This window comes from Gymnogyps californianus, chromosome 11 (genome assembly GCF_018139145.2).
Source record: "Gymnogyps californianus isolate 813 chromosome 11, ASM1813914v2, whole genome shotgun sequence".
Lineage (NCBI taxonomy): Eukaryota > Metazoa > Chordata > Aves > Accipitriformes > Cathartidae > Gymnogyps > Gymnogyps californianus.
The window spans coordinates 3,332,914-3,357,571 of record NC_059481.1 but is presented as its reverse complement, the minus strand read 5'-3'; the positions used below and the strand labels follow the sequence as shown (position 1 = coordinate 3,357,571).

The 24,658-nt window shown below is 39.3% G+C and overlaps 1 protein-coding gene across 4 annotated transcripts in view; it reads left to right on the top strand.

The window, feature by feature from the left end:
• Nucleotides 1-24,658, top strand: part of HMG20A (high mobility group 20A) — a 44,815-nt gene that overhangs the window by 3,435 nt on the left and 16,722 nt on the right. For 3 of the 4 annotated variants that reach the window (XM_050903431.1, XM_050903429.1, XM_050903430.1), the window contains exons 3-4: nt 22,381-22,483; nt 24,177-24,269. In XM_050903431.1, coding sequence (XP_050759388.1) covers nt 22,467-22,483; nt 24,177-24,269 — 110 coding nt within the window. In that variant the 5' untranslated portion in view covers nt 22,381-22,466. The remainder of the gene's footprint in view (nt 1-22,380; nt 22,484-24,176; nt 24,270-24,658) is intronic. The other variant, XM_050903432.1, reaches the window with a different exon arrangement.

Sequence of the window (24,658 nt, the reverse complement as noted above, 5' to 3'; positions counted from 1 at the left end):
ATAGGCTTTGGAGAGCTCACAAAACTAGGTTGCTTTCTGCATTCCTTTAAGCTTTTTTATTTTTTTACTTTCACGATTTCCCTTAGAGGGCGGGAATATTTCTTGCATTCATGGGAACTGTTAAACTTCAGGGTTTTTTTTAAGACATGAAGAGTGGTGGATAAAACCACTTTGACACTAAGTATTCACGAGGTATGAATTTACTAAGAACAGTTTGTTTTCAGAAACCATTATTATTTTCCCCAGTGGATTTGTTCATGAAAGCAGCTAAGGCTAGTTGGTGTCTATTTGAAATATACAGTGCAAGTGATAACTGAAATGTTTATTACTAATGTAGGTCAGCCTCCATTGGCAAGAGCTGCAATGCTGGCCATGTTGTATTGTTGTCTGAGTACGGAATTGGCTTGTTCCTGCTCCAGTGGCGTAGTTGCTCCAGTGGCATCAGTAGTGCAGCTGTTAACTCAGATGGCAGCCATTAGTTTTTACAACATGTAGTCTGATACTGGTCTTTGAGTTTTGAGGGCAAAACAACTGGATCTGAGTTTGTACATGCACTGCTAGTGTTACTCCCAGTGGGATAGGTCAGATAGTAAGCAATAAAACAGACTAGTCTTGTAATAATCTCTTCCATAATGGGTTTGTTCAGATGTATCTGTTAAACTTTTTTGTATGCAAGTTAATCCCACAGAGGGTTAATTCTTATTAAAGGAATAACTTGCATTGTTCATACCTATCTATTAGGGACAAACCCGAGACTGACATTCTATTTCTGAAGGGTACTTAATAACAGTTTGATAAGGACAGCTTTTGGTGAATTGCAGCTAGAGCTAGTTTTGAATGACTGTGTTTATTTGGGAGAAATCTTCATTCTGTGTTACAGGGGAACAAAACCAATTGTGGTGGAATAACTGAATACTTCTAAGTTCTAAATTTATTAGGAAATCTTCCTTGTTCCTTGACCTTACTCACAAATGCTGAATGCTCATGCACTTTGAAGAAAACTTGTCTTTCAGAAATGATATTAAGAACATTACTGACTAGATTTTTTTAATAGTAAATACGTTAAATGGAAGCTGTACTAAGTTGTCTTCAAAGAGGCTTTATTAATGATTTTGATCCTAGAAACAAATGATCCTACTCTCTCCATTGTAGGAGACTAGGGCAATAGCTGACTTTGGCTGATTTCAGTCTTTTGGACCATACATCTTACATGGCATGCAACGAATAACAAAATAAATCTTATACTTCACTGTTTCTGAAATTCTTTATGACTTGGATTGTTTGTACTGTTTCTTCAGGTAAAAGGGAATCTGAGACTTTGGAATGTGTCTCTTGGGCATTATGGCTGGGATAAGTAATGAGGTGAGCAGCTGACACCCTCAGCCTGTAGTTCAGAAAATTGCTATAGCATGAAAATGGGAAGAGTTGTTTTAGTCAAAAGACTGAGTGGCATAAAGTTTTGTTACTGATGATAAAAATGTGTGAAGTACATAAGAGAGTGAGGATAGTGAAAGTGTCAGTTATTAATTGAATTCAAGAGACTTAAGACTGAAGGAATTTATTTCTGAATTTTTTTTCTATCTTTTTCTCCCGCTAACTAATGCAGAACACAGAGGATTTCTTGGCAATGTAGTGAATTACCAGGGGAAAGTCTACTTTTATTTTATTGTTGTGTTCAAATATGAAAAGATAAATACATAGCTTTAATTTTACAGTGGTGTCTGAGGGATTGTTTGGAGCTAAAAAACTCTCAGCAAAATGTTCTTAATTACCCTTCAAAATATTTGTCATCTATAGAACTTGCTAGGACTTTAAGTGGCGGTATATATGATTTGTGCTTTCTGCTTGGGGGTGTAATTCTGAAGGAGCTTGAGCCAGTGAATCTTTGCTGCTCTTGCTGTCTGATGCAAGCACTCTTGCATGTTTTTGGCAAACTGTTTTGAAGAGCTTATGAGATGAAACTTTTTTATCTAATTGGTAAATTAGTTCAAGGACTTGAACAAGCTGAAAACCAAACAGTTTGCATGAACACTAGTGTATGTGCGGGGGAGGTGAGCGTGGCTGATTGTGAAGACAACTGGGAGTAATAAGATGGGGAACTGGTAAGGCCCATGGTTTAACTGTAACATAAAACTGTAATGATGTACGAAATCAAGGGGGTACTCAACCTTAGTTGCTCTGGATCCATACTGTTACAATAAACAGTTGCTGAAAGGCCCGTTCTGTTCCTTTTCTTTATCCTGATGCTTATCTGATTATGCAGCAGTTCAGGGAATGTTACTGTCAGGAAGGGGCATTGCTTTGCTTCCACTTTAGCCCCCTGAACCAGCTTGCTGCATTTGTGTGCACCACTTTTGGCTCAAGAGAAACAGACGTGTGGTTTGTGGGAGGAATAGGACAATCCCCTTAGGTGCCCCTAGCAGTGATGTTGAGTTAAACTGGACTGGGTAACTAGCTATTCAGATGGTGCAACTGTTACCTGGTTTGTCCCCTTGATGTGGTAGATGTCCCAGCAAGTGCAGGGAATGAGAGAGATTTGGGGATTTTTTTTAAAAAGCAAGCTTAATAGATGACTAAGGAATGTTTTTTATTATTGTGGTGGGACCTAAGTATCTACATAAGCCTGCAGTATGGTTGCTTGCTTTAGTTGGATGGGTTCTCAAGACAGTCTTAACCAAATGGTGGTTAAAGCAGGTCCGACTTAGCTGTGTCTGTTCTGTAGTTCCTTTTATTTCAGGTAAGTGGTATGACATGAATTAGTGTTTTTTGTGAATTTTTGTGTTTGTTACTGAAGAAGCAATTTGTTTTTCTTGGAATTCCCTTGGCTGCTGTTTCAAAGCCTTGGACATAAGATGATGTGTTGTTTTCTAACTCTTTGCTGAAAAGTAGTAATTGACAAAACATCAGTAATGCAAATTAATTTTTTTTTGGAAGAATGGACTGTCTTTGTCATTTGTGTAAGAATAGGCTAAGTAATAATCTCAGGCTTATGACCCTGGGGCCTTAATTATATGTTGATCGAAGGTTGAATTTCTGATGTAATGGAGTTAGTGTCCCATACTAGTGTTCAAAATATGCTGTGCCTGACAATATATGGAAAGAGAAAGTGTCAAGTCTCCGTAGCTGGAAAAGCAGTGGAGAGCTGTGGAAAAACAATTTCTGGTAATAGTACGAGACTATACGACAGAGAAAACAGATCAACACCGAGCAAAGTACTGGAAACAGTAAACTGTGGATCTTCTTTCACACTTTGAAATCTGGAGTTCGCTAACATCACATTTCTGCCAAGAAGACTGGGGGGTGGGGGGGAATGTTCCCAGTACAGGGTAAATTACACACAAAGGTAAGAGAAGAAAGCTTGGTGTACATTTTAGTTTTACGGGTTGTTTTTTTTTTTTTTACTGGCATTCTAAACCTTTGCCCTTGGTACAGTGCTCCTCTCATGTCCCACTTCTCCATAGCTTACTTTAAGAATAAGCATAATGTTCCTTGTTTCCATTTTCACTTATCCAGCACATTGACGAAGACATCTTCTGATACCTAAAGGACAAAAAATTTAAGACTTATTGAAGAAAGAAATTCCATTTAAAGCTACCATATCTTCAAATACACAAGCATCTTATTGGAATATCTCATTAATCACAAATTCTATAGGATTTCTAGAGCAGATGAGCAAATCTTCAGAGTCTCCAAAAGTCCTGAACTATATATAAGCATATTAGAATGCTCTTATTTCTCCTTCAGGATATATTTCTTAATGAGCAGGTTACATTAGTTCTTGCTGTTTGGATCTGAATGCTTGTGATTGTCTCAACAAAGGAGGGCTTTAAAACAGGAGCTGGAGGTTTGTGATTCAAAACACCGTACCAAAGCAGTGATAAACTGGGAGAAATTTGGAAAACTTAGTGGAGGCAGTGTAGCATTAAAAGATTCATGTTAAACTGTTGGAGTTTAAACTTAGCCAATGCAAAATTGAATAATAACCACAGGAAAAAGATGTTCTTCATGTGTGCCTGGTTAGCAGTGTAGTTATGTAAAAAACATGGCATAGCAGTTTTTTTCAGTCCTGACATCTAGTCAGTTACTGTCGTAGGTAACCATATTACAGTCTTTTGGAGCAGATTTCTGGCTCGGGGTGCATTTACTGCAGTATGCTTTAGCTGGTGTTGCACATGACTCATGCTACTGATGAAATGAAATAGCGATAACCAATATTTGACTGAATCCTCACGTTTCAATATGTGGGAAGCACGACACAATAGACTTCAACTACTTTTCTGCTGAGTTTAATTAAGATAAGAAAGTATATTTGCTGTAATTCATATAAGATATGACAAGTCAGTGTAATAAGTATCCCTTGTTAGAACAAATGAATCAGAATTTGTGGAATTCAAGTTCTTTTTCCAGACTTAAGGGAAAGAATCTCAGCTTTCATCAGGAGAATAAATGTTTAGCTTTAGATTGGAAAGAAAAAAAACCCTGAAAATATCAATTCAGTTTATGAGATAATCCTAATTTTTTCTGGTAATCATATTTTCTCCCATTTATGACTATTTTGGGGCCCTCAGTTACTGGAATAGTTTCAAACATTCCTTATTTCTGACACCACTAGAATTTTACTGAGAGTGCTGAATCTCAGGCTATAGGGTTATAGAAAAGTAAGTCACTAACTCTTGGCTGTGCTACTTGCATCCCTTTTTCTTCTGCCAGCTGCAATGCTTGTTGGATCCTTTGCTGAGCCATTTTACCCTTTAATCTGGCATAAACTAATTTAATAAACGAACTAAAAGCTATTCTGTTTCTTTAGCATGCTGAAACACATGACTTGTCCAGTGAACAGAGGTGCCAGGCTGAAGATGATGCTATATGAGTAGTTAAATAGGCTTAGGCTGGCATAAACTATAGCCTTAGGCAGTGGAGAGCTATTGTCTACACCTTCTAGCACTTGGCTTATCTTCATGCAGACAGATGACCTTTCTGAATGCTTCTCTTGATGTCATGTGAAAACTACAACCGACTACTAGCAGAACGAGTCCAAAAAGTTATCTTCAGTGATTGGAGGTGGCTCATGTAGCTTAATATGACTGTTTACCACGCGTGGAAGTGGGAGTTTCCATACGCATTTTTTTTTAATAAGCTCTGGTATTTATTTGAGCCCTCTGAGTCCTTTCAACTATGTATCTGAGCTGGTGGAAGATACCCAGCTTCCCCTCTTCCCTGCCGTTCTCCCAAAGGGAAGAGTTAGGGAGTTAGAGCAGCTCTGAAAAGTCCAGTAAGCTGTGGAGATTGCCATAACCAGGTGAGAAAGGAGAAGGGAGCACGACCTTCCCCTCTCTGCGGCAGCAAGCTACTACTCTGTAACCAATCCTTAAATCTACCTTGTATCAAGAATATGCAAAGTTTGAGAAAGAGGCCTGAAAATTGTATTCATCTAATGCTCAACTTATGCCACCAGTATTTTGCCAGTTTCCCATTCTGCTTCATCAGTTGACAGTAGTGTATAAATCATTGTGTGATGTTATCAGGATTCTGTAAACTGTTCATTAACACCAAACACTTAATTGAAACGTGGAAGCACAAATCATATTTTTTTTTTTAAGGTCTGAGTATAGGAAAAAGAAAGGCAGGAAAAAAAAGCTTCTGAATCATATTAGTTTGATCCCTGGCTTTTTAAATGTCAGTTTAAAGTCACAAATAGTGCCTGATTCATCCTGCTTTCTGAAATTTGATGTCTTTGAACAAAATGACATCTATTTAAAACTTCTTGGTTACTTGGGGAGAAGTAATGTGACAACTGTTTTTTCAATAGTTGTGATTTACTAACCTGGTTTAGCTTTTTGTTTTTAAAGACTGTACGCAAGCAAACCAGACTTTATATTTGGTCACATTGCCATTTCAACAAAGTGTTTCTCAAGGGAATTACAGAAAAAACATTTATCAGAAGGGTTTGCAAAGCATGCAGAAAATAACAGATTACAAGAAACTTTCCAGCATGTTCTTAAAGTTTATGTTCTTGCATTGCTGTTATGTGGAAGAGTATTGTAAGTATTGATATGCAAATAAGCACACACAAAGGGTTTAAATTTTTATAGTGATGAAGAGTGGGAAGACAGGAGGTTTCAAATGCATAGTAAAGGCTAGAAACTTCAAAAAAAAACCCTCTAACTTCAACTTTTATCTCAGTGTGTTTATATTATAGACTTCTGGGAATTATGTTTAGAAAAATGTTTTTTCTTTATTGATGCACAATTCTTTATTCTCAAGTCTGAGGTCAGTAATGTTTATCAGATAAGTGTGTATAATTGACTTTTTTGGAGACATTTAAATAATGCTATATAAATGTAGGACCTTACTGGTCTGTAGCTCTGTTGCATGGTTGGGTTTTTTCCTTCCAGCTTGCGTGAATGTGGATCAGTGACTGATCGATAGAAGACTCTGGGCAAGTGATGAGTCAGGATTGTGATAATGCAGCCTTGCAGTAATATATTAGCTGAAAGTTATCATGAAAAAGGTACACTAGTCTGTCATATACAGATAAATTTTACTCAAATGAGTTGTCAGTTTACAATAGGAAATGTATCTGTCATACCTCCATTTTTGAGACTTGTAAGTGTCTCTGGTTCTGAACTTGCTTGGTAGCATCTCACTACTGCGGATGTATTTGTATACCACTGTAATTAAAAATACAGAAATTTGAGCAATTGGAGGTTTTTGCAGATCAGAGAAACAAGTTTCCTGGCATTTGCTGTGACTTTCTACTGCTAAATAACTTAGTGCTGAGAAGGTAAATGAAATGCAAAGTAATCACCCCAAAGAAGCTAGACAGTACATGAGCAAAAGCTGACAAGGAATTAGAATGGCAATTTATTTGAAGGAATAGAGAAGAAATGACAAATCAGTGAAATAGTTGACAAATCAGTTGCTTTTTGGGTGTTGAACATACAGGAGGGGTTGCAAGTGTATTGTGTTAAATACTGCAGTGACAAACCATGATTTGTAACTGCCTTTGAGAAATTCAAAGACTATGGGAGGCTTGTTGAAACCCATAAGGAGATGGTGCCATGTGGGAAGAAGGTGATGGAGTTGAAAGAAATTGGATCGATGAGAGGAGGGGAGAGATTGATAAGGTCTAATTTTTAAAGCCATAGTGAGAAATTAAGGCATCAGGTGCCAGTTCTTGTAAAAATGAATTTTGTCTCTACAAAGTGAGACTCTAAAAAGTAATGTTGTCTCTACAATCACTAGCTGAAGCTAACATGCCTCTAGCCTTCATTTTAGAATTAAATGACCACTTTGAGGTTACAGTATGGTCAAGCAGCTGATTCTTGAAGGAATCAAGAGATCTGAATATTCCCTGGGTTCTTTCTTCCAGTGAGTTCTCTGGCAATTTTTTCACTTATTTCTGCCTCTGATTTTTGTGACCTTTCTCTCATACAGATAGACCCACCTTCAAACATAATAGCTCCCAGCCTCACTCGTGGCAGCAGTCACTCTTAGGTCTGAACTGCCGTACTTGTAGTAAGGAGGAAATACTTGGTTATTCAGGTAGGGCTTGCATATCACTGTGAAGATGGTTGCATGCTACTAGTGGCATGAGTGTTAGTTTGTGAACCTTAATCTAGCACTGGCACAGAATGTCTCTTCAATTTTTTTATATAGTGGAGACTCTATTTCTTTTCAGATTTAAACCCCTATTGTCATGCAAATAATAGTATATCCGCTGTGAGGCCAGAAATGAGAACTTATCTTTCGCTTATACACAATGAAGAGCTTGATGTTATAGTATCTTCTTGGTCCCTCAGTTGTCTGTCCCTATAATCTTGTGAAAGTGTTTGCAGTTCATTATGCTCTGTCCTCCACTTGAAGGACAGAATATATTGAACAAGTGGACTAATTAGTGGAGTGGCAAGCACAGCAGCCCCGAGCTAAGCTTTTCATTTGAAGAAAATAAAAAACCTACTTAAAACTGCTACTGAAACCTACTTGCAATCACTGAAAGTTGAGTTCTGTGTAGTGAGCCTAACACAACTCCTCTCTGAAATGACAACTTGCCATTGTTTTTTACAATTTGTTGAAATGGTTTGAATTGGGGTAAATACTGCTTGTTGTACTTGGAGTTGAGAGTAAATCTGAGCTTAATACAAAGGGTGAGGGAATCCTTGTGTAGGGGCAGTATAATATTGGAAGTCCAGCTCTAGCTTCAGTAATTGGAGAGAAGATCCTGGATTCCTTGCTAAGGTTGCCCTTGATGGATTTTTCTAGTTAATAAGTGAAGTGAAAACTTTCCATCTCTGCTCTAGTGGTAGACAGAAGAACTGTCTTTTTATTCTTCTGTCCCTCAAGCTTTGTCAGGACTGGGAGAAGTGTTGTCTGATACTCCTCTATTCCTGTGGCCACTGTAAGAAATTTTTTCAACTGCTTTTATGTCCTGTTTTCTATTCATCACTGTCTCTGTCCTGAGAATAAACAGTGCTTATTTCTTCAGCTGTTGGTAGCTGTCCTAACAACAACAACAAAAAAGCAGTGAGGGCATTTGCTGGTTTACTTCTGTGTTGACCAGAAGCTTTGAGCCAGACAGTCTACCATGGTAGTGTCTGCTATAAGGATGACCTTCATTTTGGTTTTGAGTAGATGTTGGGACCAGATGACCTCCAGCAGTCTCTTCTAGTCTAAAGCAGTCTTTGAGTCATTAAATGTGAATGATACAAGAGATGTATGTCTTGATTGATGGAAGTGGGATTAATACAGTATAGCAGAAAATGTGTACTTTTCTCACATTGTTTCCTTTTTCTTCCTCCACAACTGGGCAGGAACAGCCAACAAAGAAAATGCGGTGACTAGACATGTCTTGCTCATTAATGCTTTGCTGGGTGGATCTTAGTCAGCAAAACTAGTTGGAATCTGCAGATTTTTTGTATGTTTAGAAGATATGTATGTATAAAATGTGTGATTATCAGGTGATGTTAGAAAATGTTACTGAGAAAGGCATTTTAAATAGGAATACAAACAAGTTCATGGTGATTAAGACACGGATACTTGAGTAGAGGAAAATTTCAGTGTGAAGTGGATGAATGTTTCTACTTCTTGTTAATTAAACTGTTAGCGGTAAATGAAACATAGTTCAATTGTCCAAAAAATAAAATTTTTACAAGCTGAAATGTCGAACAGTCTTTCCTAATCAGCTTGATTACTTGATGTAGTTGCAAATAAGCTTCTCCTTTTATTTGTCTTTTACATGCTAAACTCCAAGACCTAGGCATATTATGCTGTGGATGGGAGATATTAAGTAGTGTCTGGTGCAGTAGTTCTCTGTGGTCTCTCAGGACTCTTTATTTACATGTTGCAACCTGCTCTTGGAGGTTTACTCGTTGCTGTTACTTATCCGGAAGCAATAGGAGAGGTGACTAGCCTGTTTTGAGAACTATGTACTCATTGCTGAAGAATCAGTGTGTGCTACTTATGGCACCCAGGTAAGGGTTACTTAAAGGTTTACTTACTTAAGGGTTACTGAAGAGTTTCTTCTGGAGTGGATGTTTTATCATGAAAAACAAAGGTCAGTTGAGATGTGAACTGAACCTGCTGGATTCTTTTTAGTGAGCTTACCACGGAGCTTTGGAATGCCGTGGGCATATTTTGTCTACAGTTATACATAGACAACCCTTTCTAGAGGTTAGGAAACAGTTTCAGGGTGGGAATTAGCTGTTTTGGGAGGCTGTTAAAGACCAGGAAAGCCAAGCTTCCATTGCTGCAATAAATATTTTATGTCAAGAAGTCTGTAAGCTCAAATATGATTGTTAAAGTTTTCATAAAAGCTGAATACTTTCTGCTTTTAAAAATGTGATGTTTAAAAGCAATGTCATGCTTGTTTGCCTTTGTTCTGGGAGATGTGGGGAGGAGCAAAGTACAGATGAGTGCTTTTTCAGAGGAGCCTTTTTTAAATGAAAAGAGTGCTGGTGACTGAAAAGACAGGTGTCTAACTGAGAAGCCCCTGAGCTAGTTTTTAGGATTAAATGTGGTAATGGATCCTCAGGTAATCCGTGTACTCACTTCTAACAGGCTGCAAAAAGCAACCGAAGAAAGTAAGTTTCCTGAATTTGCAGCACTGTGCTTGCACTTCTGTTGTAAAATATTTTGGCTCCACAAATCAAAAAAGACAGTGTTGCCTAAGCTCTTGTTTTCCCCCAGTTTTCTTTGTCTGTTTCTGATAAAGGCAATGAACTTTGGATTATGAGGTTATACTGAGGTGAAATCTATGTTGTAGCCCTTCTGAAAATACAAATATTTTTCCATTTTCCCACTATTTAATGCTGTGTAAACCAGAGTGTTACTGACCTTTTGTCAAGGATTATGCAGACTTTAGTTCTTATTTCTCTTTACAGTAAGAATTGCATAATGTGTATTGAAGTCAGATTCTCACAACGACTTCTAGATGTCTGAAACCAAACAATGACTAACAGTTAGCTGAGATGTCCAAAATAAAAGGGTTAATATTGGTAGCATTTTAAAGACTGTTTCTGAAGTTTGGTTGTATTCTTAGCTCTTAGAGATTTCCTATATGACCTTCTTTAAACCAGCTATACATCTTTACCCATATATAGCGGTGTTGGGATAATATTTATGCTTTAGGTCAGAAGAACTGTATTTACTTAACAAATATATATAGAAATGAAATCATCAAAAGGAAATGTAAAAGCAGTATAAATCTTTGCTGTTTGCTAAATACAGTAAATAATCAAACCTGAATGCCAAATATCTTTCAGAACATTTATAACCAAACACAAATTAGGAATCCTTTCAAACGTAAGTGCTTGGGACTTCATGTGTTACGTGCGAGACCTCCATCCTTGTGTCTGTTCAATCTTCAGCCTATTTGAAAAGATTTACGTTCTCTTCTAGGACTAAATTTATTGTGTACGTAGATCAACTCTATTTTGCAGAGCTTGTGCACGTTTCCCATCTGCAGTTCCTTGTTTCCAGCATCTGAGGAGCAGCTGTAGAAGAGGGAGGTTGGAAGAGCAGATTATTGTAGGTCTTAGCCACACTTTTCCCAGGTTCTTGTTTGCTATTTGGCTCCAAGCTCTAGGCAGTGATGCTCTGCTCTTAGTCACTATTTTCCCCTGGCTTCTTTTGACTTCTTGCCTATGGTACGACAGGATAGGCACAAAGAAGAGATTGCAGCATCAGTAAGGAAGACGGTGGGAAGAAGTTAGCCACTGTCCTCACAGTGATTTGTTTGGGCTACTGGAAGTGGTTTGGGGATCAGATGAAATATTGCAAATGTTTACCTGTTGTTTTGAGCACTCAGCCTAGGATATTTAGGCATGCTGCTGGCATGGCTTCTTTCTTTTCAATCCTCCTTCAGCTGCAAAATGAAGTATTTTCATTATGTATGCCACAGGTGTTCCAGAAATGTGCTCTCTGCCTGCCTCTTCCCAGACCTCACACACATCTCTGGTTGTCTGATTTACTGCTTAAAACGGGAGAGCAGTCAGACTACTCCAGTAGGCTTATGCCATTGTTATTTTTTCCCTTGTTTTCCATTCATAATGCTAAATAGCATAATTTCCTGTTGCCTTTGGAGGATGAAGATGAGGATAGGTAAAGCTTTATTCTAACTTGTGTACATTCTGCTGTTGATATAAGTTAATTCTTTTATGGAGCCATGGAAGTACCTGGGTTCTTGTATGATTTTAAAATTTCTGTGTGCTTTCCCTTTTGGTGGTGAGAGGGGAATCCTGGTATGTGCCTAGTAAGAGCATATAGTTTCAGTCTTTTCAAATTTCCCTAAAATTTTTTATTCGTGTTTTGGGTATAGTCTTTCCCTATAGTATTTATCTTTACACATTTCATCTGTGGCCTCGGACAACTTTAAAATCTTGTTAGCACTGGTCAAAGGAGCTGTCTGGCACACCAGGAGAGAGGATGCTTTTGCAGGATCGTGCTGTCTTTTCTGTTTCTTTTCTTTTCATGAATCCAGACAAGGTTTTGTAAGTGGTGTCCACTGATATCTTGATACTTGCTTGAACCTCATGTCTGTTCTTTTGTGCTTGTTTTCCTTATTTGTTTTTCCATCAGTCTGTTTCTGGGGTCCATACAATTTTTATCCTATGATGCCAATGTTGCGATGTGTGCGAAACAATCCCAAATTAAAGACTGTTAGAAGAGCCTTGGCTGAAAAGGGATTTTGGTGCACTTCATGCAATATACATCCAAACTTCCATTTCTAATATGTATTAATCTATTACGAGAGAGCTTTAAGAACAGATTAGAAACAAACAGTCCAATCCAGATCTTCAGTATTCTTGCTATTAGAAAGAATTTGCTAGTATCAGTTCTGTTGATCTTTTAGAGGGAAAGAAAGAGCAGATCAGAGTGAATGTTTATATATCTGTTATTTTGCACAACTAAGGCTATCTAAAAATTGTGATTTCTTCTAAATGACAGGTTTTTGATTGCTCAAACTCATTTGGTTTATGTTGGAATAATGCAAGGCAACAGCAAGAACATGAGAGCAAAAATGTATGGAAGCTGGCATGTCATGTTTTCTCTAAAGATGGGTGTTTTCTGAAAACAAGCAGAATTAGTTGCCTGTTTTGTGTGAGAATCACTGACTCTTCCCACACTTCATTTCCTCTAACCTTTGTCCTTGTACTCATATCAGTGCATTTAAAATACCCAGTTCCATGCTGTCTTTGTGGCTCTTGAGGTCAGAGTAGATGCTTTTGTGTTGGGTCATGAAGCCTGTGGTGAGTCATTCTTTTAAGTATATACTCAATCCCTTTTTCAGTATATTCTCACATCCAAAGTATTCAACCCCATATTCTGTAAAGTGGTCAGTAATGACTTGTTTTGGTGGGTATGTGCATGAGAAATTCCAATCTGTATTCCTTTATGGCAGCAGCTCGAGTTTCCTCTCCCAGAGTTTAAGTGAGCTAGGAGTATATGCTGTACTTCCCTGACAGCTTCTGTGATGAGTAAGGCTTTGAGAGAGGGCAAAAGTTCTAAAATAGCTTTAAAACAACTTTTCAATCTCAGCAGGTGTATCTACTCTTCAATTATTTTATTTTGAAATATGTAACTTTTCATTTCACTGGCCAGTCACAATCAGGATTCCCTGACATTCAGAGTTGTCTCTAGTTCAGAATACTTGTCTGGTATTTTAAACGAAAGTAGTCCTCAAGCATTAATTAATACTGTTTCTTGTTTCACTTGTGTGATGCTGGTAAATGTTAGAGCTGGGCAAACACCATGAAAACCTTCAGTCTGTTCATTTACATTTTTTAATAAACTGCTTTGCTCATGGCACTTTTATGTTTGCGTTCCACAAACAGTGAAATGATTCCATCTTACTGACATAAATGGTCTGAGGAACTGAACTTTAATTTTGAAAGAAAGTAACTGTTTACTTACTGATGGGGAAGCTAACAGGACCTGGTAAAGTCTTGGATGATTTATAATCACTGTGGTTTCAGAGAAGTGTCTGTTCCAGGCATGGTTTGTGTCCGTTACATAGTTGGTGGTTGTGGGTTTTTTATGGGGTATCCCTTTTGCCTTGTTAGTGTAAAAGTAGCTATTGGAAAACTTTGTCCTGTGAAATGAGGTCCTCAGATCCTAGAGAAATTTTCAAATGACAGAGCAGGCGAAGCGGTAGACTAAATTGCCTGTAGTAACTGGAAATTCAGAGGAGGTTTTTACAGACAAATTACAAAAGCCAGTGCCATCCCTGATAGTCAAATACTGGACTTACCTTAGGTGGAGTGATTAATTAAAATAAAAAATTCTCAAGATTTATTTTGATACTTATTTTTTGTGATCTGAATGATTTATATTTTCTCATTTGAGATCTGTAACACGAGGATTAAATTAATTTTGCAGAGTTGTATATGTTAGTGGTATTATTTTAAATGACAACTGATACTATCATTAAGAAAGTTAATTCAGAATAAAATGAGCTATCCTAATCCATAGATGCTTAATACCTGCAACGAAGGGCTGGATAACAAAGCCTTCCCTCTGGGTACCTGTGCCACAGTTACTAATTTTAGCTATCTAGGTGTGCTGGTTTGGGCTGGGATAGAGTTAATTTTCTTCACAGTAGCTAGTATAGGGCTATGTTTTGGATTTGTGCTGAAAACAGCGTTGATAATACAGGGATGTTTTCATTACTGCTGAGCAGTGCTTACACAGAGTCAAGGCCTTTTTCTGCTTCTCACACTGCCCCACCAGCGAGGAGGCTGGGGGTGCACAAGAAGTTGGGAGGGGACACAGCTGGGACAGCTGACCCCAAGTGCCTAAAGGGATATTCCATACGATATGATGTCATGCTCAGCATATAAAGCTGGGGGAAGAAGGAGGAAGGGGCGGGATGTTCGGAGTTGATGGCGTTTGTCTTCCCAAGTAACTGTTATGTGTGGTGGAGCCTTGCTTTCCTGGAGATGGCTGAACACCTGCCTGCTGATGGGAAGTAGTGAGTGAATTCCTTGTTTTGCTTTGTGTGCACGGCTTTTCCTTTACCTATTAAACTGTCTTTATCTCAACCCATGAGTTTCCTCACTTTTACCTTTCCGATTCTCTCCTCCATCCCACTGGGTGGGGAGAGTAAGCGAGTGGCTGTGTGGTGCTTAGTTGCCAGCTGGGGTTAAACCACGACAGTCCTTTTTGGCACCCAGCGTGGGGCTTGAAGGGTTCGAGATAATGACTGGTTTAATTGGAATCTGCTAGATCGAATTTATAGCTGTTACTGCTGTTTAGCTATTAATTGGCAGGCTCCTGTGCTTGCCATGGGGCTTGCTTGCCTCACTGTATCTTAGAGTCTAGTGCTTGTTAGTGGCTGCTTTTTGCTTTTGCTGCTTGCTGTACTGCTTATCATCCTACTCTGCTGGGCCTGTGAGCATTTTGATAACAGCAATGGCGATGCGCCTGGGCTGGCAGATGGCCAGGGCATCGCTGCTGTTTCTATGCTGCTCTACTGGACAGGCTGGAACTCCAGTGTGAACTAGAGTCGAAGGGACTGTGACCTGTGGATGAGTCCGCGCAGGACCAGGACACCCTGAAGTGTCTGTGGCCATTAATAAGTCCACACCAGAGCAGGTACATCTCGAAGCAGCTGTGGGCGTGGTTATGTCTGTGCCGCAGCAGGTATACCTCTGAAGGGATTGTGGCTCAAGGATAAGTCCACGCTGGAGAAGGTATACCTTGAAGCATCAGTGGCTGTGCATGAGGTCATGCTGGAGCACCTCAAAGCATGTGGCCGCGGATAAGCCCACGACAGAGCAGGTTCATCCCTGGAGTGACTGCAGCCATGGGTAAGGCCATGTTGGAGCAGGTTTACTTCTGAAGGGACTGTGGCTGTGAGTAAGGCCACACTGGAGTAGGTACATCTCTGAAGGCATTGTAGCCCATGGATAAGGCCACGCTGGAGCAGGTGCACCTCAAAGCGACTGTGGCTGTGGATAAGTCTATGCTGCAGCAGTTATATCCTTGAAGAGACTGTGGCTCATAGATAAGGCTCCACTTGGAGCAGGTACAGCCCTAAGGGACTGCAGTCTGTGGATAAGTCCAAGCTGGAGCAGGGGTGACGGGAGGAGTTCATTGCAGCGTTAAACCCGACGGTCTGGTCCAGAGGGACCAAGGGTGGAAATTGTAATGGAAATACCTTTAAATTATTGTAACCCAGGATTTGAGTTGCATGTTACAGGAATTACTATAGCAGGAACCACCTGAACCAATGAAGGACAAGCCTTACAAGAAGCAGTGCAAGTGCAGCAGTGACCTGACCTGAGCTGGCTTTGCCGCCCAGTAACTCCATACAACACACCACCTCTCCTGTCCTGAGTGACCACCATAACAGATAGAGCCCAAAGTCATGGGCTAAATGAACTCAATGGACATTTTGTGGACATTTATGGACATTTTACAGACATTTCACAGGAGTGGTCCATAGACTAAGGGAATGATATCTGTGTATTATATCAAAGGATGAGAAGGGTGGTGGTTGTTAATGAGGATATATTGGATAGTGTGAGACCTGAGCATGATGTAAGTGGTATGGAATAAGGGGTGGAGAATGTGCTGGTTTGGGCTGGGATAGAGTTAATTTTCTTCACAATAGCTAGTATGGGGCTATGTTTTGGATTTGTGCTGAAAACAGCGTTGATAATACAGGGATGTTTTCATTACTGCTGAGCAGTGCTTACACAGCGTCAAGGCCTTTTCTGCTTCTCACATCGCCCCACCAGCAAGGAGGCTGGGGGTGCACAAGAAGTTGGGAGGGGACACAGCTGGGACAGCTGACCCCAACTGACCAAAGGGATATTCCATACGATATGATGTCATGCTCAGCATATAAAGCTGGGGGAAGAAGGAGGAAGGGGCGGGATGTTCGGAGTTGATGGCGTTTGTCTTCCCAAGTAACTGTTATGCGTGATGGAGCCTTGCTTTCCTGGAGATGGCTGAACACCTGCCTGCTGATGGGAAGTAGTGAGTGAATTCCTTGTTTTGCTTTGCTTGTGCATGTGGCTTTTGCTTTACCTATTAAACTGTCTTTATCTCAACCCATGAGTTTTCTCACTTTTACCCTTCTGATTCCTCCATCCCACTGGGTGGGGAGAGTGAGCGAGTGGCTGTGTGGTGCTTAGTTGCCAGCTGGGGTTAAACCATGACACTAGGAGTGGATAGCACAACTAATTGTGCAGTCATCTCATTGTGGGGTTTTGTTTTCCCTTGAGTGATTGAAAAACCTTGTTTATTGCTGATGCAAAATTTCTTTCATGTATTTGAAGGGAGAGGGAATTCAGGGTGGAGCTGTTCTTGCTTTTGTAGGCAGAGTTGAGTATATACCTTTCCTGTGTGAATAAGGGCTTAAATTCCAGAAAACAGGAGGATTTTATATATATGAGATGTCTTGTATATGCCGCATCCTAATGCATTTGTATAAATAAGAGTAGAATATAGAATTGAACACTTGTGTTTTTTAAAAATACATTTTTGCAGATGTTTGGCAGCTGTTACTAAGATTTGAGTATGAATAGCTTTGTCAGCGTTTGCCACAAAGACCCAAATAAACTAAGCATAAAACTAAGCTTTACATCTTTCCCTTCTTTCCTTAAGCTGCTTGGAAACGCAGTGGAACTCTGGAATTTTTTCCTGCAAGTCTTTATTTTGCTCTCTAGTGTTGTTTTGTTTTTACTGGCAGGAAGTAAAAATAAAAGCAGTTGGCTGTTCTCTGGTATATACTTTCTGGTCTGAAAGAAAAACCTTCATCCCATTAGGTTTGGCTTGCAATTTTCCTAAAGTCACAAAGACTTCTGTCTAATGAGTTGCCTGTAGGGAAAAAGTAAAACCTGATTTTTGCAGTCAAGGATATTGGATAATATGCTTCTGCTCCAGCTTGGTGGAAGAAAATGCTGCTGTCAAGAGAGAATCTGAACTTCCTCTGACAGCTCCAGAAGCGTTGTGGTTTTAATTGGGGATGTACTTGCTTCAGTTTTCTTTCTGATGTTCTAGCTATATGTGGACAGACAGGAAGTGATGATCCTATGGGTTTTTCTCTCAATAAATCATCTGAGTTTGTTATTTACATTATGAAGTGCTTGGATTCTGATGCTTCGATAAGGAATACTGTGGTTCTCCTGTGAAGTAGCAGAAGATTATTTTCTTTTTAATCTGTTATCCTCTGAATGGTAAGGTTTGGAGCTATTTGTTCTGGCAAAGAAGGATGAGAGACTTCAGGAATAGGAAGTATGGGAGAAAAATCCTCCAATCAGCAGTAACATTTCTAAAACTAGAGCTGGTAATGAGGTAATTGGAACTCCTGCAGTGTTTTATAATCAGACTGTAAGTTGGATTTCTGATGCTGACTTCATATTTAAATATGCTTAGCTGTAATAAAAATGCATTCATAACCTTACCTTTTAGTTGGATAGCTAAAGTGTCATAATTCTTGGGGTTTTTTTTTTGGTTTTTTTTTTTGCTTAAGATCATCTCATACAAAGTAGTCATTGACAAGGCAACATTGCTAAGGACTCTTTTCACCCTTCTTTTCCAATGTTCAGGGCCATCTTAAGTCTCCATGTGGCCTTGGGATGAGTAAGAAGTCAGTCTGCATTTGATGGTGACTTATTGTATGACCAGACCTGTGCAGACACTGTAGAGTCCAGCCTCATTTCGCATATGTTGTCAATCACTTTACACAAGCAAAGCAAGTTACATTTTGTGGAAACAATGAACATTTTGTAAAGTGTACAGTAATTGCTTTGCTTCGGGTCTGGAAGAGACTGTTTCTTCATCTGGGGTGAGCCATGAGACAGCAGTGCATAGTGTTAGAGAAGAATGGCTGCTTGTAGCTTGCATTGTTTTTAACAGTCTGGCCGTGTGTTCTACTCTCACTCTAGTAATCTCCTTTGAAATATATATTTCTCCTTTGAAATAATAGCATCATTAACAATGCAACCATAGTAATGATGTTACGGAAAAGTCAGTCATTCTGTCTAGCCCCTATCATGGATTTGTTCTCACCCTGATTTTACAACTACCTTCTTTTAACTTTTCCTTTCTACTGTACAGATGTGACTAGAAATTAGATCACATGGTATCTTTCAGTCTACCCAAAATACAACTCAGCTACTTCATCTTTCCTACTAGAATAATGTTACAATTATAAGGCATGACCTACAAAAGTTAATGTGAGAAGAAATTAAGAAAGTTTATTTAAACTATACTTCTGTTTTTGAAAGGTATTTGATTACCTACTGTTGCATTCTTCCCTGTGTATTGAGGTGTGCAGTAGCACTTAGATCTTTATGCTGTGTAAGTTGTTCTTTGATTTCCCAAGTAATACTGCCAAACCATGTTGGTACACTCTGCAGTGTTGTCCTGGTTTCGGCTGGGACAGAGTTAACTTTCTTTTTAGTAGCTGGTACAGTGCTGTGTTTTGGATTTAGTGTGAGAATGATGTTGATAACACTCTGTTTTCGTTGTTGCTAAGTAGCGCTTATCTTAAGCCAAGGACTTTTCAGTTTCCCATGCTCTGCCAGCAAGCAGGTGTGCAAGAAGCTGGGAGAGAGCATAGCCGGGGCAGCTGACCTGAACTAGCCAAAGGGCTATTCCATACCATGGAACGTCATGCCCAGTATATAAACTGGTGGGAGTAGGCTGGGAGGGGTGGATCGTGGCTCGAGAACTAACTGGGCATTGGTCAGCGGGTGTTGGGCAATTGCGTTGTGCATCACTGGTTTTTTCCTTTCCCTCCCCTTCCTTTTTTTTTGTTATATTCCTTTTCATTACTATTATTATTATATTTCATTATTACTATTGTTAGTTTTATATTTTACTTTAGTTATTAAACTGTTCTTATCTCAACCCACGAGTTTTACTTTTTTTTTCTTTCCTTTCCTCCTCACCCCACTGGGAGGGGGGAGGGGGAAGCGGCTACGTGGTGCTTAGTTGCTGACTGGGGTTAAACGACGACAAGTGTTAAGTATGATGTCTCATTGCATGCAAGTGAAGTGTCCGGCTAGAAAATTTAAACTGAAAGGTACAGAATACTGTTGTAGATTTTCTGCACCATGAAGCCTTTGTTTTCCCTGAGAGATGAGGGAAGGGAGGGAAAGAAAAAGATAAATTAAGCCAGATTTTTGATGGCTTAGAATAATGTAGAATCTTCTCTAGGCTCATAAAGAGGTTTAACTAATGTTAGTATAGGTGACTAATGGATCTTTGGAAACCTTATCAATGTTTAAACATTGAGAGCATGGAATGGTAGGAAACTTGTTCTTCACTGGTATTTTTCTTGGTCTCATCTTGGATTTTTGCACACGTAATGCTGCTTTGTTCTCTGGAGCTCAAGCCTGCACTCTTCCTGCTTGATCCTTGCACTTGCTTTTTTTGCTTTTGGTTTTTTATCCTTTTTAAATATTGGTTTGTAGTGCACCCCAAACCAGACATCCAAAAACTCTTCCAGCCTGTGTAGGTCAGGTTGTTACTGCTGTTCCACAACTGACCACTGTTATACTGGATGTAGGAAATACAAGGAAAAAAATCCTAAATCTCAAGTTCCTATGGAGTCTGCACTTGGGAATAAAATCAGTGCACAGGAGAGCCTGGAGTGTTTGGAACTAAGGTAAAATCAGAAAAATTTATTGCTGACTGTATCGGCTTATCCATAGTAGAGTGAGACGTATATGTCTGCTGCTGGCATTCTGAGAACAGTGTTTCTGGTTGAGCAGTCTTGTGCTTAAAATGGAAGCAGAATCTCTGTGGAAACTCCAAGTGGTGGTAAGATTGAGCGTTACAGTTTTGGTTTGGCCGTAGTCTTTACTCCACCCTACAAAAGTTGTAAAGGAAATATAATTGAGTACATGCTGGATCTTCCAGAACTGATCTGTCCCAAAATAAATCACGATTCTTCAAGCACTTTATCAAACGATGCTGTTAAAAAACTAAGTGTACGTTGTTTCTTGTGCCTTGAATTTAGTCAAATGTGTCTTGGGCGCTTTAGCCAGAGTTTAAATTGACAAAGCTGCACAAATATTCAGAACAAATCTAGATGGGACTTGCCAACTGTCCTTTTCAAGTCCTGTGAATTCTGTAAAGGCTCAAGTTTGAGAAGCAGCAATTCCCTTCCTTCCCCATTACTGTTCTTTTCCTCAAGTTTTTGTTTTGCCCATTTTGTTACATCCCTGAAATGGACATGTAGCTCTGCAGTGGGGTTGATAGTGGCTTTGGAGCAAAGGTATGGGACAATTACCCATGAGAAATGTGACTAAAAGACTTGTGTAGGTTCCCATTCATTCTCAGTGAGCTTTTGGGGAACTGTCTTGGTTTCTTGCTTTCTGGAATAGATTAGAAGGTATTGTAAATTCACTGATGTTAAATTTTCTTTAGGACGTGGCTCAGTATCAACTGAAAGAGTTACTATCTAAAGCATATGGGTTAAATAAAAAAAATTACTGAATGAGGTGTGTGTTCTCCCAGCTTCCTGTGTTTGTGTTCTTTTTGTATGTTGTTAAGGTTGATGTCCAGCTGCCTCCCCACAGTTTGAAAGCAAGCCTAGACTTTGCTGCTGACTAGGTCCAGATGTGAACAGACATATTGAGACCTGGTGAGAAGGTCACAGTGGGCATGAGGGACAGAAGCACTTGGTAATGGTATGTTCAGATGCAGAGGATATGTATTCTTTTAAGGCATGTGTGGGAGTGCTAAGTGCCAGTAGATTGATGTGGTGAGGCTGAGAAGAGGTCCTTGACCCCAAGAAGGCTGCTGGAGGTGCCTGGACAACAAAGCAAGCTATTTTATTTTTTCAGACATGCATAAAGCTTTTCATATATATATATGAAAATAGATTTGCAGGGGTTTAGTCTAATTCCTTAAGCTTCCTTTTTTGAAGGTATTAATTTAGGACTTTTGACTGACAAAACTAAAGGATTGTGTAACATAAAGCAAAACTTTATTATTCTCTTACTTGACAACTGCATGAAGCAATTTATGTTGTATATTTAGTAGCTGCGCTTAAACAGCTTTCTGGGCATGAGTGAAGAGCTCATTCTTCAAATCAGTTGAATTTTCAGATTTTCGTGTAATACATGAAGCCCCAGCCTTGATGTAGAATCTTTTCTGTGTGAGGAAGTATTGTTTGCGCTTTCTTCTTTAAGAATTAAATTCCTATATGTTCCACCAGAGTATCTTGCCACTTTTCCTAAAAGCATTGTATTATTTGAGTTTTCTTCCTTTTTACATCAGAGATGCTAGTATTTGAAAGAAAGCATAATGTAGAGTTCTGGTTCAGAGAACTACAGGTTTTGCTTCGAAGGGGACATCTGGAGGTCATCTTAGTCCTGCCTCCCACTCAGAGCAGGACTATTGCCAAACGCTAGTTTAGGTCAGTACAGCTTTGTGTAACTGAGCATTTAAAATCTGCAAGGATAGACTCCACCACCACCTTTCTGGTAACCTGTTCAAGTGTTGCGCTACCCTCCTGGTGTCCAATCTGAACGTGCAAAGCCAATATAACTACTGAAAGTTTGGTTCTGTCGCCTCTGCTGCTTCCATCAGATAGCTTTAGGCACCTATTAGATTTGCCCTGAGCCTCCTCTGCCAGACTAAGCAAAACCAGTTTTCTCAACATCCGTTATCAGGTCAGGTGCTCTAGGCCCCTGACTATCTTGGCAGCCTTTGCTGCACAGTCTCCAGCTTTGCCACATCTCTGTTGAGGCTGAGTCCCCAAAACTGTATTCAGTTCATGGTTTATAATGGTAGAGCAGGAATTGGATTTCTTCATTCCTGGTTGAGTCTTTCCTATACATGAGTAAAGCATGTTTCTCTGCTAGAGGTCAATGTCTGTACTACCTAGAAGCAGTCTGCTTAGCTTTAATTATTTTCTAGATAAGGAATCAGCATGATGGGATTCCTCAGGATGATCTAAGGCTCTCAACAGCTGGAAAAGCAGAAGAGAAAAGGGTGAATGTCATATGAAAAATGAGAGAAGGTAACTACTTTCTTGCACTTTCTTCTGTATAGGAAGGGTAGTCTTTGGAAACTTAAATGAACATCATCGTGGAAATTAGATTGACACAATGCCTGTTTCATGGAGACTCTTGACTGATCTCCTGTGAGCATTAACTGAACATTTGCTTAACTGAACAAATTGGAGACTTACCAGAGATTCATTTATCAGCTAACATCTGTAGTACCTTATGAAGGTGTAGAGCTGTTGCTAAAGGGACTACGTATTCTTATGTTTCCAAAGGGAGGCATGAAATGAGTAGAGCAGAGCTCATGATCTCAAAACAGAATGTCAGATGTATGATTACACTGTTGGTTCCTGAGAATAGCCTTTTGAGTCCTTTGATCAATTTTAACCAAATATAGCTGTGGAATAAGTGTCTCTCACATCCAAAGTCCTTTGACTAGGAGCACAGTGCTCACCTGTTTGGATGGCCTGCTGTATTCACTGGTTTGGCACAAGTTTTGCGCCACATCAGATGTAGTACTTGTGATAGGGATCTGCAAGTGTTATAAGATGCAAGAAATGGTGTCGTTACTTCTGTTTGTAGAAAACCTTTACCTGTGGAACTGGGGTGGGGTGTGAGAAAACACATATAATATTAAAAACATGGAGCAGGGTTCTGTCTCTGATCACTTTGATTTCAATGCTGAGTGGAAAGCATAGCAATCCAGGAGAAAGCAGTGCAAGATTATAACTCACATCAGTCCCTCTAAGCTTAAAGCCCAAGTATACTAGCTGAAATGGATAGCAATACTCAAGTTGAATATCTGCTAGCTCATCAAAGATGACTTCTAAACTGAAGGAACAGAAAGTTAACTAGTATGGCCCTTTAAAATGGGCTGAAACTGCAACTCATAATCATAGAGTGAGTTTGTTAAGGCTTTTTGTCTTGGGATTTTTTTCCCTACAATACAACAGTTCTGTATTTTAGTAAGAAAGGGGATGAATAAATTTAATTATTCTTTGGGTTTCTTATCTCACATCAAATTCCCATGGCAGGCTACAAGGATAAAAAAAGAAACTAATTCTAACTTGGGAACAGTTCGTATTGAACGAGAAGTATGTTGTGCCTTAAACTGCTTGCTTCTGTAACTGTTCTATGGGAGTTGAAGTTTAAGATAATCTAGCTAACATTGCTGTGTTCTCTTACTTAGCAATAACACTCAGCTACGTGCACAGATATATTGTGAAAATGTGGACAAGGAATTATCAAATACAATCTTAATTTGAAACTTCAGAGGGGACTTAGTTTCAGTTTTCTTTTGGGGTCAACACAGAAACCTCTGTGGTGAGCGTGCACAGTTGAGGATGAATGGGAAGGTGGATTGGAAGAGTGGGATCTACATACTGATGTGCTGAGTATGATGAATGAAAATTTCTCTCAAGGGATAAAATAGAATGCTACAGTGTGATTTACAGCAACACTGTGCCATTGGCACAGGGCTCAGTTAAGAGGTAAACTCTGAATTGAGGAGTCATTTATGATCTTTCTTCTCTGACCTTAAACACAGCTGCCTGTAGGATCTGTCCTGAGGCCAACAGCTATGACTAACCAATTGGTTTATGGGGTTAATAATTGTGGTAGGTTGTGATGTTTAAACTGAAGTGCTACTGAAGGGAAACAATGAGATAATTAACTTACCTTTTTTGCCTTTTTTTTTTTTTTAACCAGAGGTATGGAGAATTTGGTGGCTGGCTCCAACCTTCCTCCACTTTTTACAGATGAAGATGGATCTAAGGAAGGTAGTGAAATTACTGTAACTGGGTAAGCAACTACTTCTTCTTAACCTTCAGCTGATAGATACTATCTCTAGACTTGCCAGAGAAACTGTTTCAGTGGGAAGAGGGCATTCTAAGTAATTTTAAAAACTGAACAAATAAAACCAACAAAAAAAAAAATCCTACGACACTCCCTTGGCCTTGATAGAACATCACAGGACCCTATTTAGGAGAAACCAGGACTCTTCTGAACTGATGGAATTGATCACAAACTTTTCTTTAACATCACTTATCTTTGAAAGTTTGCTTCCCTAGGATTTTAGTCTTTAAGATAGATTTAGACAGCATGATGGGGGCAGAGAGGGAGGGTGTATCTGTTGGCTACAGTGGTTCCTGCTAAATAAATTATTTCTATTAATGGTACACTATTCGTCA